This window comes from Chaetura pelagica, unplaced genomic scaffold (genome assembly GCF_000747805.2).
Source record: "Chaetura pelagica isolate M959 unplaced genomic scaffold, ChaPel_1.0 scaffold24, whole genome shotgun sequence".
In the NCBI taxonomy this organism is placed as follows: Eukaryota; Metazoa; Chordata; class Aves; order Apodiformes; family Apodidae; genus Chaetura; species Chaetura pelagica.
In genome coordinates, this window is record NW_009953077.1 from 3,806,384 (window position 1) to 3,822,989 (window position 16,606).

The 16,606-nt window shown below is 49.5% G+C and overlaps 1 protein-coding gene across 2 annotated transcripts in view; it reads left to right on the top strand.

Moving 5' to 3' along the window:
- The first annotated feature begins 281 nt into the window (after positions 1-281).
- RNF123 (ring finger protein 123) overlaps positions 282-16,606 on the top strand; it is a 44,468-nt gene continuing 28,143 nt past the window's right edge. The window contains exons 1-22 of one of the 2 annotated variants that reach the window (XM_009996916.1): positions 282-476; positions 1,468-1,552; positions 3,336-3,415; positions 3,962-4,059; positions 5,136-5,190; positions 5,500-5,585; positions 6,348-6,434; positions 6,957-7,024; positions 7,883-8,008; positions 8,723-8,837; positions 9,381-9,485; positions 9,609-9,734; positions 10,933-11,025; positions 11,229-11,302; positions 11,764-11,881; positions 12,336-12,435; positions 12,999-13,060; positions 13,142-13,213; positions 13,322-13,442; positions 14,177-14,278; positions 15,446-15,552; positions 16,095-16,296. In XM_009996916.1, coding sequence (XP_009995218.1) covers positions 395-476; positions 1,468-1,552; positions 3,336-3,415; positions 3,962-4,059; positions 5,136-5,190; positions 5,500-5,585; positions 6,348-6,434; positions 6,957-7,024; positions 7,883-8,008; positions 8,723-8,837; positions 9,381-9,485; positions 9,609-9,734; positions 10,933-11,025; positions 11,229-11,302; positions 11,764-11,881; positions 12,336-12,435; positions 12,999-13,060; positions 13,142-13,213; positions 13,322-13,442; positions 14,177-14,278; positions 15,446-15,552; positions 16,095-16,296 — 2,164 coding nt within the window. In that variant the 5' untranslated portion in view covers positions 282-394. The remainder of the gene's footprint in view (positions 477-1,467; positions 1,553-3,335; positions 3,416-3,961; positions 4,060-5,135; positions 5,191-5,499; positions 5,586-6,347; positions 6,435-6,956; positions 7,025-7,882; positions 8,009-8,722; positions 8,838-9,380; positions 9,486-9,608; positions 9,735-10,932; positions 11,026-11,228; positions 11,303-11,763; positions 11,882-12,335; positions 12,436-12,998; positions 13,061-13,141; positions 13,214-13,321; positions 13,443-14,176; positions 14,279-15,445; positions 15,553-16,094; positions 16,297-16,606) is intronic. The other variant, XM_009996917.1, reaches the window with a different exon arrangement.

Consider the following 16,606-nt stretch of genomic DNA (forward strand, 5'->3'; position numbering starts at 1 on the left):
CTGCTGCCCTGTGCTGGCTCAGTGCTTCTGGCTCAAACTCAGTGCAAAGGTTGCCTGTGTTTCTGGAATGGCTCTGCCTGCACCTTTGGTTGGAGTGGAGTCTCTGTGGTTGTCTGGAGTGTGGCTTAATCCTCCCTTGTCTGCTTTGGGAGGATTTTGAGCTGTTGGACAGGTGTGCCTTGAGAGCAAGGTTGGCAGCTAGTTGGCTTTGGGCTCTTGTCTGATGTCATTAGTGCAAGGACTGGTTATATTTTTTTGGCTTATCCCTATTGTTCAATCCAGGTACATCAACCTCCAAGAAAGGGAGAAGTCAAAAGGCAGCATCCTCCCCAGCAAGTTTTGTTCTAGACGTCTGTCTGTCTTATGTCCACTCTGAAAGTGCTGCCTGTGAAGAATGATGTCGAGAGGTGCTGGGACTGCTTTCTCGAGGAAGAACTACAGGCTGAGCACCGAGCCAGAGAAGTCCAAGGTCACAGGTATGGGCCTGTATGTGCAGTGGCAAAGCAAGACCATCGTGAGTGAGTGCCCCTGGCCTCACCTGACACCAGCTGCCTTCCAGTTGCAGTTACCTTGCTCATGTGAGGTGTGTGGGCTGAAACTGAGTAAATCTCTGAACTGAAGTGTGATTTTTGGGAGGGACATTCTTACGGTACTAAGGACTCATGTCATGATGCCCTTTCTTCAGCACACAGCCCTGTCATGTTGGCTGTCCTTGTCCCATCTGATTCAGAGCATTCCCTTTCCAGGGTTCATGGCTTCTCAAGTCTGCAGATAAATAGTTTTTTGGGAAATTTTGGTACCTGCTAGGCAGTTTGTTTTCTCTTGGACTCACCAGTCCAGCAGTGTGCTTACAAGACCACAAATCTGGCATTTGAGGGCACTGTTGCACCCTGAAATAAAGCATACTGCATCACTGTGGATTGTTTTGCACAATGGAAGCTGAGGTGAGGTTTACCTCATTGAACGGAGTCGTGGGCTGGGCAAGCCCCTCTGCCTCAGCATCTTCTAGTGCAGTTAAGAGATGTAGGAACTTAAAATGTTCCAGATACGAAAAAGGCTTCAGGAATTGCAGCAGTGATAAGATTTTTATTTTTTCGGAAATGAAATTGAGTTCCCATCTCCAGCTTTTGAAGTTACTTTATCTGGAAGTGGTACAGCAGGGTTCCTGAGGATGTAGTTCCACCTGTGGGAACTGGTTTATAGCCTTCTGTTTGCTATCGTGGAACAGCTCAAACTGGAAGGAGCTCTTGCTGTGGAGATGTACTCCAGATGCTGGGGGACTTCAGTAGGGCTGCTGGTGGAGACAGAAGGATGATGAATGACTTGAAGCTGTGTATTCCACTGAGGTGATCTGCACACTTGAGCATAATTTTCTCTTCCGTACCAATTTTTGTGTTTGTACCTGAAGTTAATATTTGCATTTACCTCTTGACTCCCTAAACTTCTTTCCCTTCTGTTTTCCACAAGGGATTGTGAACAGCAGGCTGCTGAATGATTATCTGCATTGTGTCTTCACCAGCACTGATGGGAACCAGCCTGCAGCTGCTTACAGGTATTGGACTTCTCATTCACTAGCTGGCAAGAGATGCTGTGGCAGTCCCCAGAAGCACAGCACTGCAGTGGAAGGAAAGATCTTTTAGTGCCACACAGTGATCTTTGCTAAAAGCACAACAGCACCGTGTTGCTGAAATTACTCTTAGGTCTTGTCCTTTAATGGTTTTTTCAAATGGCAGGGCTTGCCTGGAAGGATTCTTCAGCTTCTGCTTTTATTTTTCTTTTTGTCATGAAGAGCCCCATATACCGTACACAAAATCACTCGGTGATATTTCTGAAATAAATAGACAAGTAGGCATTATTGTTTCTGTTCCCTCATTAAGGGTAAGGAAGCACAGAATACATGGGTTTTAGGCACAGGAATGAAAAATAGGTCATCAGTACCCTGTAAACAAAAGGCAAGGCTATTAGTGATGCATGAAATATCATACATTTCCTAGGCTGTGGAACTGGTGGTGCTTTTATTAATAATAGTCTTTAAAGGAAAAGAAACACAAATTTCTTGTTTATGATCTGTTTGCTTCTGTTTGTTTTCAGTTCTCCTTCATGTTGTAGCCTAGAAACTTGTAGCTTTGGATGAGAAAAAAATTTCCCTTGTGTTTAACTCTTTTGTCTGAGTCAAGTCAGACAGGTTCAGGGTAGGTAGAGAGTGGTATAGCACTAAGTAGAGCCTGTAGAGCTTGTAGCTCCTGCTGGCTGGCAGTGCTGCAGAGTGGCTGGAGTCACATTCCACGGGCTATACTTAGTGCTGCCAGCTCAAATGTGAGCTCAGAGCTGCTAAAAATAGCTCTTGGCTCTCTCTGCTCTTGGTGAGCTAGGGTTATGGCTGGGGGAGACAAAGTGGGTCATGTTTCTTTGCCATGAGCTCTCCTGCCAGCATGCCTTGGAATATTCCATCTGCCCAGGCATTTTGGTTTTCAGTATTTCTAGTTTCTTCGCCTGGTGATTAATGACTTGAAAGCACAGGGCTAGTAGTTTGTTGGACTGGTCCCTTTCTTTTTTTGTTTCCCTTCTACCCTTTTCCCTGCACTTGACTATTTGGTGGAAAGCCCAGTAGCAGTCAAAAAGGTCTTGAAAATAACATTTGCTGTATGAGAGCAATGTTTATGCTATGACATCTTGTCTTTGGTGAATTCCTCAGAGAGGAGCTCACTTCTGACATCTCTCTGACTGTCTCGTGCGCTTCTAGCCCCCTTCCAGAACTCCTCCTCCATGCTAGCTGCTGATTTAGCTGCTGTGCTTTGATTCCACTTCTGTGCATCTTCACATCCATCAAGCTTTCAAAAGATCTCTTGCCACAGTCTTAAGTAAACACCTAGTCCTGGAGAAGTGGGAATTTGTTCCACAGATGACTTTGGAAATGGAGAGCAAGGATAGGAGCAACTGGTCACTCTCTTGGTGAAAGGAGAGGGGTCCCTCAGAGATTCAATGTGACCTGTGTTGTTCCATGCATCAAAGACATCCACTGTTGTTGGTAGCACAGTTGGTATCTTACTGCCACTGTATACAGTTTCTTACTGCTACGAAATGCTCCAGAGCAGACTGAAGGCTTTGAGATGCTTTGTTAACTACTTTGCTATATTTGGTCCTTGGTTCATTCAGTGCCCCAACATGCTGGGCAGCAAATTCCTTGGATTTCTGACAAGAACACAGATCGACAGAACTTCCTGGTTCACATCTCTCAGTGCAGGACTGTGTGGACATATGTGTCTGTGCTGCAACTCTTTTAAAACTTGGAGACAGAGTTTTCTGAAAAGCTCCTGTGCATATTTATTCCTTAGAAAGCACCTGACGTTCCAGAACCTGCAGGAGCACATTGACCGCTTGCTAGCAGAGGAGAATGGCTCTGAAGACAGTCGAGGTAGGAGACACTGAGTGTCTGTCCAATTTCTGCTTCTGTTTGTGGTGCTTAATTGGGAGGACAAGTCATATCATGAGAGGCAGTTCCCTGAGTGAGCATTGTTCAGCCCTCCTGTGCTCTAATTTATTGTACCTTTAAGTCCTGCCTGTGAGGAGCTCATCACTCAGCCCTGGGACAGGTCTGCTTGCAGATAGAGGAGGGAAATTTCCAGGCAAAAATGCCTAGAAAAGCAGTTTTGGGGTAAACATTGGAGATTGTTCACTGACAATGTTATGCAGAGCCAGTGCTGTGACCAGCAATGTGGAGTGCTGTCCTCAGAGGCTTGTTGATAATTTTTCTGTGCTGGTCTCCACCGTAGGCATTCACTTCGAGCCTCAGGTTATTGCCTGCATTCTTGCTAGCATCTGTTTCCCTGAAGGAGTCAGGAGTCTCCCTCTGGTGTTGCAGAATCCAGGAGCTGTTGTAGTCTAACTGGAGACACTCATCAGGTGTACTGTTAAACCCTGCACAACTTTCCCTAACAGGTTTTCTGCACCTCTGTTTCAGATCAGGTAGCAGAGGGCCGGCTTGGTCCCTCTACAGTGGTGTTGGACCACACGAGTGGCTTTGAGGGGCTCCTGCTCGTTGATGATGACCTACTTGGGGTGAGTGTGGTGCTGGGTGCAGCAGAAAGTGATCTTGTGGGATTACAAGAACTTTGGGCATCTTCGTTTGCTCCTCATAACAGATCCCTGTCACCAGCTTTGTAGCATGTTGTAAACAGAGTCTATCCAGAAAGCTGCAGGACCCTGGAGGAAATGAACTGTCCTAGGAAAAGGTCTAGCAGTACCCCTAAGTCTCAGCAAGTGCTGAGTGGAGCTGTGAGGAAGTCAAAGAATTACCCTGGCCTAGGGGGTCACTGGAAAGCTTGGCTCTAAGCAGAGGAAAGGCCAGCAGACAGCTTTCCTGTCCCTCCCTCCAGCAGACTGCCTTTTCCTTCCTTCTGGGCTTCTCCAATGGTGGCAAGAGTGAAGCTGAGGCTTTTCTTTGTTTCCACTAGCTCCCTGCTTGCTCCTTAGCCAATGTTCCTCATGCAGAAAATCAGCTGAAAGAATCCACTGGAATGGAATCCTTTCCTATGTCAGTAATTTTCTGCACACCTTTCACCCCTTCACTGAGCACACACATCCCTTGCTCCTCAGGAGCTTGCCCTCCCGCTGGATCACCCTGGCTTGCCTGTGAATCCCCTGTTGCTGCATAACTGTCTTCGTGGTCTGACCTGAAACTGAGATAGTGAGGAGTTAATAGGGTACAGCTTCTGGGCAGCCTTTTACTTGCCAGTCCCTGGGCTTGAGTCGGGACACCCTGGATCTATAGTTTTGTTCTAACTTGTCCAGGATTCAGACATCTTTCCTATATAACAGTCACTTTGGTATTCCTGTCTCAGTTCTCTGGGAATCTGTCACTACATTGCCCTTGTACTGCTGCTGTGCTTGCTTGCTTCTCTGGGGTTTGTCAAGTACAGATGAGCTGTGGGAAGGACCTGGATGGTTCCCCAGGACCTGTCAGCTTCAAGCACAGCTACTGGGATGGGAAAGATGTCCAGTCTCTTCCCTCTACTGTTTTTGTAACTAGCTCTACATCTCAGAGTGGTTTTGAGGGCTAGGATGGAGGGAATGGGTAGGGATGAGCAAAATGTCCTTTTGCCTGACTTTAAAATATCTTCTGTTTGTTGGTCCAGGTGATTGGCCACAGTAACTTTGGGTCCATCAGGGCCACAACGTGTGTGTATAAAGGTAAGGATATAAACCAGTGATGCTTTGAGAAAAGACCCTGGGAAGAGTGTATGGAGAGTTACACAACTAGAGAGCTCGCTCAGGAAATCTTTAATATTGTCCAGGTCTTGAACCCCTTCTTCCCCAGTTCAGCCACTGGCTTTTCCAGGAGGTCAGAAGAATAGGGGATTGTGTGATGCTGGAGTGAAGAGGTGGGAGGGCAATGCTGAGGGTGTCCTGAAGCTCCTCTGTGTGTCACAGCCAGGGTCTGCTTCTGTAACAATGAGCCAGGCACAGGGATTTACTGTGTGGCATCTCTTTTTCTTTCAGGGAAATGGATTTATGAGGTGCTCATCTCCTCCCAGGGACTCATGCAGATTGGCTGGTGTACTCTCAACTGCAGGTTTAATCAGGAGGTAGTGTAACCACTGCCCGTGGCACAGGGCTGCTCCCTGGTCCTCCATGGCTGCTTAGGTCGGTGTGGAGCATGGCGTTGGTGCTGTGCTACTGCCTTGCTGGCAGTCTGTGCTCAGCACACACCCTAGAAATACCAGATCTGCTGTTTTAAAAACCTTTCCTGGGCTCTCTGGTCTGCGTTCAGAGCCCGGCGCACAGTGTGAGAGTCTCGCACGCTGGGTGCTTTGCTGTGCTCCTGCTGCACGGAACTGCTGCTGTGTTGACTTTTAGGGGGTGTCTTCTCTGGAGGATGTGTGGGTCTGTAGTGCTGGCAGCCTGTCCCTCAGGGTGCCCTCAGCAGCTGGTGCTACAGGGATTTTTTTTGCCCAGGAGTGGCAGGTCCAGGCTGACTCTTCTGAGGCTGTGGGTGGGATGTTGCAAAGGGATGTCAGCTGCAGAGTTTCACTGATTTGCCACTCTGCAGCACATGAGAGAGGAAGTGATGGGTGTCCTAGGGGGCTGCTTTGACAGAAATTGGAAGTGTAGGATGCCATTAGTCTTCTTCTGACCCAAAAAATGAGTAGGAAGTGGGGTATTTTCCTGAACCAAAGATCACAAGCCACTGGGTTCACTCCTAGGGCAAGGGCTTCTCCCAGGCAGAGCATTTATATTGTCAGCTGCACTCCCTGTCTGCTGGTCTCCTCATTAAAACCACTCTTGCAATGAGAGTGATCCTCTGTGCTTGGTCTGGTCTGAGGCTCCTCTTTCCTACTTTGGTGCAGGAAGGGGTTGGAGATACACCAGATTCATATGCTTATGATGGAAACAGGGTGCGCAAGTGGAACGTGACTACGACCAACTATGGCAAAGTGAGTAGCTTTCCTCCTAGGGATGGGATATAGAGTCAGGAGAAGAAAGCAGATGGCTCCTTCTGCTCTCTGGACTCTGCTGGACCTTGTGAAGTGGCCTCAGGCTGTCCTCCCTGCCTCAGTCTGCTCGCAGAAGCGTGTGTGCCAGCAAATGTTCGTACTTTAAGGGTGCTGGACGTGCTATGTGGGTGATTTGTTTAGCAGCCCCAGCGGACTGGTTCCCAGCATAGTGCTGCTGGTGCTGTTTGCAAGGCTCTGGTTCTCTGTAGCACATCAGAGGATGATGCAGTGTTGGGATAAATATATGTTTGATCCCATGCATGTCCCTAGTGCTGCAGGGAAGAAAGATCCCAAGCAGTGGCTTATGTGTAGCTTTCAGAAGTGTCTGAAAATGCTTTGTGAGCTGCTATGAGAAGTACTTCTACAATGCTGAATCACAAGGGATTGGTTGGGTTGTAGTCTTTCTTTTGATGTGGGAACACCCTGGATATATGGTTAACCTTTTCTTTCCCTTTACTGCAGTCTTGGGCAGCAGGAGACATCGTCAGCTGTCTGATAGACCTTGATGAGGGCACCATTGCTTTCTGCTTGTAAGCATCTTTGCCCAGTTTCCTGCTTTGTTGATGTCTGTGTGTAACACAAAGGTTTCCTCAGTGCTCAGCAGGTTGCTGAGCTCTATTTCTGCCCTGTCCCCTTTAAGTTCCTTGGTTGTTCCAGCCTTTGCTTTTCTGCTTTGTGTTCAGAAACCATCTAAACAGGCTGTTGAGTTTCCTAAGTTCAGGTGAGAGGATTTGGCAGAAACACTTCCAAGCTACAAAGTCTGTCAAGTTTGCTAGGATTTTGGAGAAGAGAGCATCTCTTGTGATGTTTAATTCTACAGTTGACTGAGCCATGCTGATGGCTGCTGTGGTCAGTGTAGACCTTGACTGTCCTAGATTCATAAGGAGCTGTGGAACGGCTGACAGACCTCCAGCCTCCAACTCCAGTGCACAATGAGCAGAGGCCAGCCTGAATAAGAATTGTTACCTGGTCCTAAACCACAGCCTGTCACAAGTCAGGTGAAATTAATAACTGTTAGATGCTCCATGTTTCCACCAGCATCAAATGGATGAGGCAAAAAATGTCACCTGCCCTTAAAATGTCCTGCTGGTTAGTTACCTCATGGGGATTTGGGCTGCCCTTGCAGCTGAGTGGGCTTTGCATGTTGTACAGGCTCGAGTGCCTTCCTGTGCTGTTGTGTGAAAATGGGAGTGCTGCTGTGCTTCCCACAGCTGGTCCTCGGCAAAGCTGTGACCTTTGCATGTGTCCCAGGTGAAGAGTGACAGGAGGCATGACTGACAGATGTGTTTGGCAAGTTGCTGGGAGGGGAATGCAGGTACCTGGATTGCCTGGTTGACTTCAGAACCTTCCTACTGTGACTAAAATCTGGTGGGTTTTCCTTCTTTCAGGAATGGCATATCTCTGGGAACTGCTTTTGATAACATCTCAAGGGGTGCTGGAATGGCTTACTTCCCTGGCATCAGCCTCTCCTTCAAAGAGTCCGTTGCATTTAACTTCGGAAGCCGCCCGCTCCGATATCCTTTAGGTGAGAGGAGAGGAGGCCTGCAGGGAGCAGAGCCTGTCTGAGACTGTCTTTGGAGGCTGTAGAAGATACGTACCTGACTGCAGTTAGTTCACTTTCTTCTGTTGGCACTTGTGTACAGCACAGGGCTGAGAAGAAAAGCAGGAGAAACCCTCTCAGCTGGAGCAGAGCTGCAGGGCACACAAACAGCAGTTCTGGCCCCTGACAGGGTCTGAAATGAGATTTGCTTTCAGCCCTGAACCAGCAGCTACTGCTGCAGCTGGGGCTGGCTGTTCCCAGGCCTGGAAAGATCTCACTCCAGTTGGAAACCCTAATGCTGCTGAGCCTCTTGGTCACTGGTCTCTTCTGCCTCTCAGCCACACAGGACCTCTGATGTGGTAGGAGCACTGCCTGCTGCCTTCCTATGGGAATGCTGAAACCTGCAGCTACTTGGCAGGGCAGCCCTGGCTGTGTGTGTTGGTGGCTGCAGTGGAGGCTCCTGTCAGCCTTTCTGATGGGAGCAGAAGTGTGCTGTGAAATCCTTGCTGCTTGCAATATTGAGGAAGTAGAGGTAAGAGCTTGTGGCTGATTATCCATTTAGAAGGCACTGTGGTTTGAACTGTGACTGAGGTGAGCACAGATAGAAAATGAGAGACAGTCTTTTCCTTGCACAAACCAAAGAAGTCCTGAAAGGATCAGACTGCATTTTTCCTTAACATTTCCCTACTTATCCAGTGGAAGGCTACCGCCCCTTGCAGGATCCTCCCGTGGCAGACCTCGTGAAGGCTCGCAAGCTGTTGGGCTACCTGAAGAATGTGATCCATATTGGAATAGATGTCACGGTAGGCTGCTGTCCCTGGCTGGCTCTGTGGGACACCATGCTGGGAAATGGGGTTCTGCTCTTCTCAGCACCTGCTGGCAGCTCAGATGTTTCCTTACACCTGTTTCCTTACAAAGGCTTGCATGGTTTTTTGCATGGGGAGCTGCTTGGCTTGCAAAATGGGATTCCTAATAGTTCTGTTTATGCCCAAAGCATAAGGAACAGCATCTGCTTTGGTCTTGACTGGAATGGAGGCCTGCTTGACTAGCTGGCCTCCTCTGTAGGGATTCCCATATGCAAATTATTGTGTGCATTTGAACTTTTCTGGAAAAACAGATTGTCAGGGTTCCTGCATGTGGCTGATAGTAACTGACACCTGGACTGCACTGCAGCTCTCCAGAGGCAAGGGCTTGGCTGCTTTGCCATCAGTAATTCCCACGTCCAGGCTTTTCAGTGCAGTTGGGCACGGGACAGGAAATGGTGGCTGCTCCAGGCCTCTAGTTCATTCATGCAGATGGATTGGGCTGGATCAAAGCTGTGTGTTTTCCTGCGTTTGTTATTGCAGGAGGGGAAGCTGGTGGAGAAGGACATGTCCACGTGGCAGCTGCAGGGAGAACCCACTGTGTTGATTACGCTGGCCCACATCTTCAATTATTTCTCTCCTCTCATGGTGAGTTTTGCCTGCCCTTTGCAAGCTTCTGTAGATGCCTCTTACTGTGTTTGCAAGGGGAGGTAAACCTCAGCTTTCACTGGGAAGTGCCTTGGAGGACTGTTGACCTGCCTCTCTCTGCAGTGCAAGGTGTACCTGGTGGAAGATGTGCTCATGACCTTCCTGCTGAGCATCCTTGAGCGAGGAGGGGCAGTGGAGGCCCATCCTCTTATTCAGCAGCTGCTGGATCTCATGTGGCTTCTTATGGAGGTGAGTTGCTAGGGTGCTGGTTCATCCCTAGGGATCACAGGGAGACCCTAGGAGCTGCTGGGGACAGAAGCCTTCCCTAGAAAATGCTGGTAGTGATCAGCTTCTTTCCCTTCCTGGTGACAAGATCCCTTTTTTTTGTGGTAGACCACCCTGTCACCTAACTCATCTGACTGCTGCTTCACACCCAGGGGTTGAGAGTTAAATGCAGAGGAGGTGGTAATGGTGACACTGGCAAACAGCTAACAAGGCATTGCTAAGCTTCTGCTGCTGAAGGAACTGGTGGTGTTGAATGACTTCTTGGTTCTGGGAACATCAAATTCATCAATAAGAAATGAGTTGGTCTCTTGGATGTTCTTAATGCTTATGTGGAGGTCTGAAGTGCTGTCATGTGCCCCAAGAGGTTGATCAGAGTGTGCAGGTCTGGGGTAGAAATGGGCACTGTGCTCTCGCCACCTCCAGCACCACTGGGGACAAACCTCTAATTTCCCATGCCCCTTCCTGTCTGTGCTGGATGAGGTCACTCCTTCCTGGGACCTTTGTTTGAGGCAGGATTTGCTAGCCCCTGGGAAGCTGCTGCTGCTGGAGTGGTGGAGTGGTTATATGGGGACAATTCCTGCCAGAGATCTGCTTGGAGACAGCATGTCTGTCCTTTAGGGTAACAACAATACAGGCACTGGCCCAGCCAGCTGTCATTAAAAGCGTAATTAATAAATGTCATGGCCCCCTCAGTTCTTTCATCTTAGAAGTGACATTGTACACTCTGGTGGAACTCTGTGGAGGAGTTGGCTCATCCTGGTGGCTGGCTATGAGTTGGGCTCAAAAAGACACCTCTTCCATCGCCACATTTACACAAGAGTAACTTCTTTCCTGTCTGGGTTGGTTCTGCCAACACTGTGTGTTTGTTCAGGGGACACAGGAATGGGTGACTCAGCCCAGCAAAATAGGGCCTGGGGCTTTGGCTTTTTGTAGATGACTTTTGGGTTGGTTTGACTAGAACAGAAGCTTTTTTCCATATGTCAAAGTGATGGCACCAACTTCTGCTCAGACTCTCATCCTGTCAGATGGACAAACACTGTAGGTTCAGAGTAGCTGCCTTTTCAGTTCAGAAGTGAATGCTTCCTTCGAAGGCCACCCTCTGGAACTGTAGCTGTTCCCAGCTCCATGCTGTTGCTGTTCAATGTGTTCCTTACTTTCTCAGGAGTATGAAGTGCACGAGTGCCTCAAGCAGCTGCTGATGTCCCTGCTGCGGGCTTACAGGTTCTCCCCCATCATCCCAGACCTGGGATTACAAGTGAGTTGCACTTCTGCAATAAGATATTTCCCCAGAAATATGTTATTAACCAGCTTTTTTTATGTCCCTGTGTCCCAAGGTACACAATGGTTTGGATTTTGCAGTTGTTTGATCCAGAGATAGCAGTTCTGTAACACTGTACCTGCTGGAGAGTCGCATCATCTTCTGTAGATGGAGTCACTTTTGCTTTTCCATATTCCTAGATTCACTACCTCCGGCTCACCATTGCAGTCCTGAAGCATGAGAAATCCAGAAAATACCTACTCAGCAATGTTCTGTATCCTTTGTGCCTCCTCTGGTCTCAGTTCTCCCTGCCCTCAGTACTGCAGCCAAGTAGACTCTGCAGCTTCTGGAGGACAGAAGCCACCCTATCTTTGAGAGGTCATATATTATTTCCCAGGTCTCCTCTGTCTGCCTGACACCATTCCCTACGAAGTCCTTCTTTGAGGAGGGGGAGTGGTGCTGTATAGGTCACATCCTATTAACACACAGAGCTTCATTCCTGCCTGACCTCTCTGATGTCCCTAGAGCAAAAAGACTTTCAGAGCAGTCCAGATGCCATGGCAGCATTTGGGCAGCTGGGTGATAACTGCATGGGGCTTTGCCCATGGAAGGGGCCTGTGGACCTTTCAGAGCTTTGAGTGGTGGTTTGGAAAGGAGTCTCTCACTACAGGTCTGGAAACGTGCCTTGTACCTTCTCCCTACATAGCTTCTGTGCTTGCTTTAACTTGGCCACAGCTTCGATGTGCTCCGTTCTGTTGTGTTCTTCTACATTAAGAGCCCGCTGCGTGTCGAGGAGGCTGGTTTGCAGGAGCTCATTCCCACCACGTGGTGGCCAAACCGCTTCACCAAAGAGGTAAGAGCACATCCACTAAGGAGTCTGGAGAAACGGGCCTGCTGTCCCCATCATTTTCTGGCTGAGGAAGCTGGATGTCCCATGTTTCCAGCTGTGTTACCACAGGTGTGCTCTGCTGAGCTGTGTGAGTTGTAGCCTCTCCATTGCCCTGTCACTTTTATTGTCCCTTAGAGGGGATATTTGGGTTGTGGTGCTCAAGGGAGGGGTGCAGTTTTCTATGGCAACAGGTTTGGAAGACAACCTCACAGCATCTAAGGAATTGCAGGTTGACTAGGGTGTCCTCAAAAGATCTCCTGCCCTTACTTGTTCCAAGGCCAGGGAAGGTGTGTTTAGATGTGCTGCCAGCTGTGGTTCCACACTGACACGTGGTTTCAGGGAGTTTCTGCTCATCATTTGGCAAGACATTTTCCCTGTGCAGTGTTCTCCAACTAATCAATATATTTTCCCCAAACAGGGCAAGGAGAATAAGGAGGTGAAGGAGGAGAGTGCTGAGGAGAGACTGAGACGGAGGGCGTATGAAAGAGGCTGCCAGCGGCTCAAGAAACGCATTGAAGGTCTGTGGGGAAGGAGAGGAATTACCAGGATCCCAGACCTTTTGTGCAGCCGTGGAGTCACAGAGTCGTCAGGGCTAGAAGGAACCTCTGAAGATCATCTAGTTCAACCCCCCTGACAGAGCAGGATCACCTGCAGTAGATTACACAGGAACATGTCTGGATGGGTTTGGAATGTCTCCAGAGAAGGAGACTCCACACCCTCTCTGGGCAGTCTGTTCCAGTGCTCTGTTACCCTCACAGTAATCAAGTTTTCCCTTATGTTCAACTTGAACCTCCTGTGCTCCAGCTTGTGCCCATTTCCCTTTGTCCTATCATTGGACACTGCTGAAAACAGACTGGTCCCATCCTCCTGACACCCCCTTTAGATATTTATAAGCATTTATGAGATCCCCCTCAGTCTCCTCCAGGCTGAACAGCCGCATTCTGCTGGCACCAGTCCTCCCTGGGCCTCCTTTGCTGAGAAGGTGGCCTTTCTCCTGGGGACAGGTTCCTGCAGGCGAGGTTAATGTGGGTAGTTGCTCTCTTGTGCTTTTTTTCTGATGGCACATGTGTCCCCATTTTAGTGGTGGAAGGTCTCCAGGTTCAGATTCTGAAGCTGCTGCTGAACAACAAGGACAGAGGAGGGGTAAGTGCTCTTTTGCTACGATATCCCCACATCACAGGATGTGTAAGGTAGAGGTTTACCACCTGCTTTTCCTCCTGCCAGGGGGAAGCCTCCAGATACATCTTCCTAAACAAATTCCGCAAGTTTCTTCAGGAGAATGCTAGCAACAGAGGGGTGAGTCAGAGGGCCAGCCTTCCTGCAAGCCTCACCCTGAGAGCTTTCTGGGACCTTCAGGCTGGGAGTACACCTTCCCTGATGGCTGAACTCTCATTCTTGCCCTAGAATCTGACTGTGTTGTGCCCACCAGAGTACATGGTGTGCTTCCTGCACCGCCTCATCGCCGCCCTGCGTTTCTTCTGGGATGGCCACAAGGCAAAGACCCCGGCTGCACTCAGCAGTGAAGGTGAGGCCTTGGGGAGAAGCTTTGAAGGTGTTTCTGTGTTTAGGACAAGGTTTGCCTCCTGGTAGTGCTTTTGAGGGTGGTGGAAATTTTTGTTTCCCATGGGTGCTAGAACTTTCTGTCATCCAGTGACAGTAGTTCCCAGTCACTCTGGGAAAATCTATCTGCTCTATCTATTCCACTTAATGTCCAGAGCTGAGGCTTGCAAAGGGTCACCTGTACTGTTCGGTAGTTCCCACTGTGTGCTCTGGAGCAGAGCCCAGTATTGGTCTGTAGGGGAATCACTGTAGCTCAGTGATCCCATAGCCTAAGTTTAGGGGAAGTTATTTGTCTGTTTTCATGGTTCCCAGGCTGTGGGATTATGGGAAAACCAAGTCAGTGCCAGTTGCTTTCCCACCCTCAAACCCTGCCTTGCCTGTCCTGCCATGATCTGCTCAGCACTCCCCTATTTTACTTTAGCCTGACCCTTTCTCCAGACTCAGTAAATGCTTTATGATCCCTGTGGGACTAAAGGGCACAGCTGGAGTAGCCAAGTGGAGAGCAGCAGAGTTTTCCGGTGATCCAGTTTCCCCTTGTGACTGTGGCTGGGAGGGAGGAAGTGCAGGGAGGTTTGTCATCAATGGCCATTGGTTGCTCCTGTTTCTGTGTGGATCTTATGCTTGGTTCATTGTGGAAATTGCCTCTGCCTTAGTGGCTTGTGCATGGGACTCAAAACCACCAAATCTTCTCTGCTTCAGAAGCTTATGTCCCTCCTCAACTCTTCTATAACGGGAAGGTGGATTATTTTGACCTTCAGCGACTTGGAGGTCTCCTGTCTCATCTTAAGAAGACTCTGAAAGGTAGGTGCTCTCATTTCCAATACCTGCATCCAGGTCATGGCTGGAGTTCACCCAAGATACATCCTAGGGAGGGAGCCGTGGGTAATGAATTGCGATTAAATTTAAGGAGAGGTGACATGAATTTTAATGAGGTGCAAGTTACACTGAAGAAGACACCATCCCTCTTGAGTGGAGCATCCTTTAAGTTGACAGTTTACACCTTCTGTCCCTGAATGGGGCCTGTGGCTGGTGAAGGGAAAAGGTAGTCTGGAAATACCCTTTGGTGTGGTGTTCTTGCTGCACCACAGCTGAGGGCTGGAAGCTGTCAAAGCTCTGACCATCAGCCTGGCTCTGCTGGATGTGAAGGATGTCCAGGACTTAGTTGCTGTACCACTCAGGGCAAGCAGTAGCAGCCCTGTGTATGTACTGCAGCTGTGTGCTTGTCTGCAGCAAGCTGCTCTGGCAAAGCCTCCCTTTTGGAAGGGTTAGGAACCCCTTGCTGTTCAGTTGAACTTGGTTTGTCTCTAATTTCTGGCTAATGTGGCACTTGCCTTTGGCTCAGTTCTTTCTTCTTTCCCAATGTGTTTGCAAAATTAGGACCATTTTCCTGTTCTCATGTTGATCCCTGGCTGTTCAAAATTAGAGCTCTTAACTTGAGAACCATGTAGTCTCCTCTGGTCTCTCACCAAGGTCCTCCAGGCCAGCTTTAAAGGTAGGGCTGTGGACTAGAAGACACATTTTCCAGACTTTGTACAGTGTAGCCATCAACGCAGCCTTCCTCTGGGCTGAGAACAGTTTCTGGTCTGAATCTCAGTCCTAGTGGCTTGGGGACATCTCATGGGACAGTATTGAAGAGGTGGAGGCTTAGCAAATGGTCTCAGGCCCTGCCTTCCCTGTGCTAGTCCAGTTTAGTCCTGGTAGTTTTCTTCTGGTTCTTCAGTTATTCTGTTCATTGCTGGTAGGAGCAGGAGCAGGAACGGGTGCTGGGTGAGCAGCACTCAGCACTGCTTGGTCTCTGCTGCCTTAGCAAAGGCAGACCTTACTGGGGGAAGGTGAGCTCGTTCTGCTGCAGCTTCCAGCTTTGCTGGCTGCTTCTTGACTGCTGAGAAGCAGGAAAGAGGATGGGGGACTCATGGGAAGCAAAGGGTGACTCCTGCATTCATGGCTGCTTTGGTGTGCTCTCTGCAGATGACCTGGCTGCGAAAGCCAATGTCCTGATCGACCCTGCAGAGCTGCAGGCAGTGACTATGGATGATCTTGATGAAGATGAGGAATCAGCAACATCAGCAGCACAGGTGAGTCCTGTGCTGTGTCTTACCTGGGAGGCCTCACTTGCCATGGCAGCCAGCTCAGCCACTGGCTAGAAAAGCTTTGCTTTCAAGGAAGGCAGTGTCTGGGCCAGGACTGTACCCAACCCATGGGCAACCAGCAACAGCAAACAGCTGTGTTTGCATGAGGGCCACTGGAGAACAGCAAGGTCCTGGATGCACCAAGCTGGAGCAGCAGAATTTTCTTTGCTTTGTTCTCTTGCTGCTCACTGATCTATGCCCCTTGCTTCCAATGGCAGTTCTTGGTGCTTCCATTTGAAAGGTTGCAAAGCAGCTGCAGGCAGAGCAGTTTCTTACTGTGCAGATCTGCTGTTTGTACCTGGCACATGCCCTGAGAAGAAGGAATATCCATTTGCTAACCTGTCACTACTGGTGCAGCCATGTTAGGAAGGGTATCTGCTCACCTTCCAGTGGCTGCTGTGCATCTATACCAACACCCTTGCAGGGACGAGGGCAGAGCAGTGGGCAGGCAAACAGCTGGAACTGTTTCTCCTTCCATTTTCTTCCAGTCTCAGCGTCCCTCAGCTGCCCTGGCCATTGGTGGAGCCCTGGCCAGGCCTGGCTGGCTCAGCTCGCCCACCCCCGGCCGCGCCCACCGGTTCCTCAGCAGCACGGCAGCCGTCAGCCTGATGAACCCGCGGAGGCCTCTTGGTGCCCTGGAGAAGATCAAAGTGCGCACGTTGAGTGTGGAGCAGCGGACAGAAGAGGACAGTGAGTACTTCTGCTGCCTGCTAGCGTGGCCCAGGTGGTCCTGGGAGAATGGTGTCTTCCAGTTCCCAGTACTCCCAAGAGGAGTGCAATCTGTTAACTGCTAGTGTTGCTCCTTTCCATTCTGAGGGTATGCTGACACCCACAAGTTCAGTTAACCACTTTGCCACTGGGAACGTGACACTGGTGATGCTGTCACTCTCTGGCTGTAAGGAGATGCTGCCTTGGTTCCTGCAAGTGCAGTAGGATGTTGCACAGGCAGCTGCAGCCTCACTCACCCTGAACGCTGATCAGCCGCAGGAGCAGCACCGTT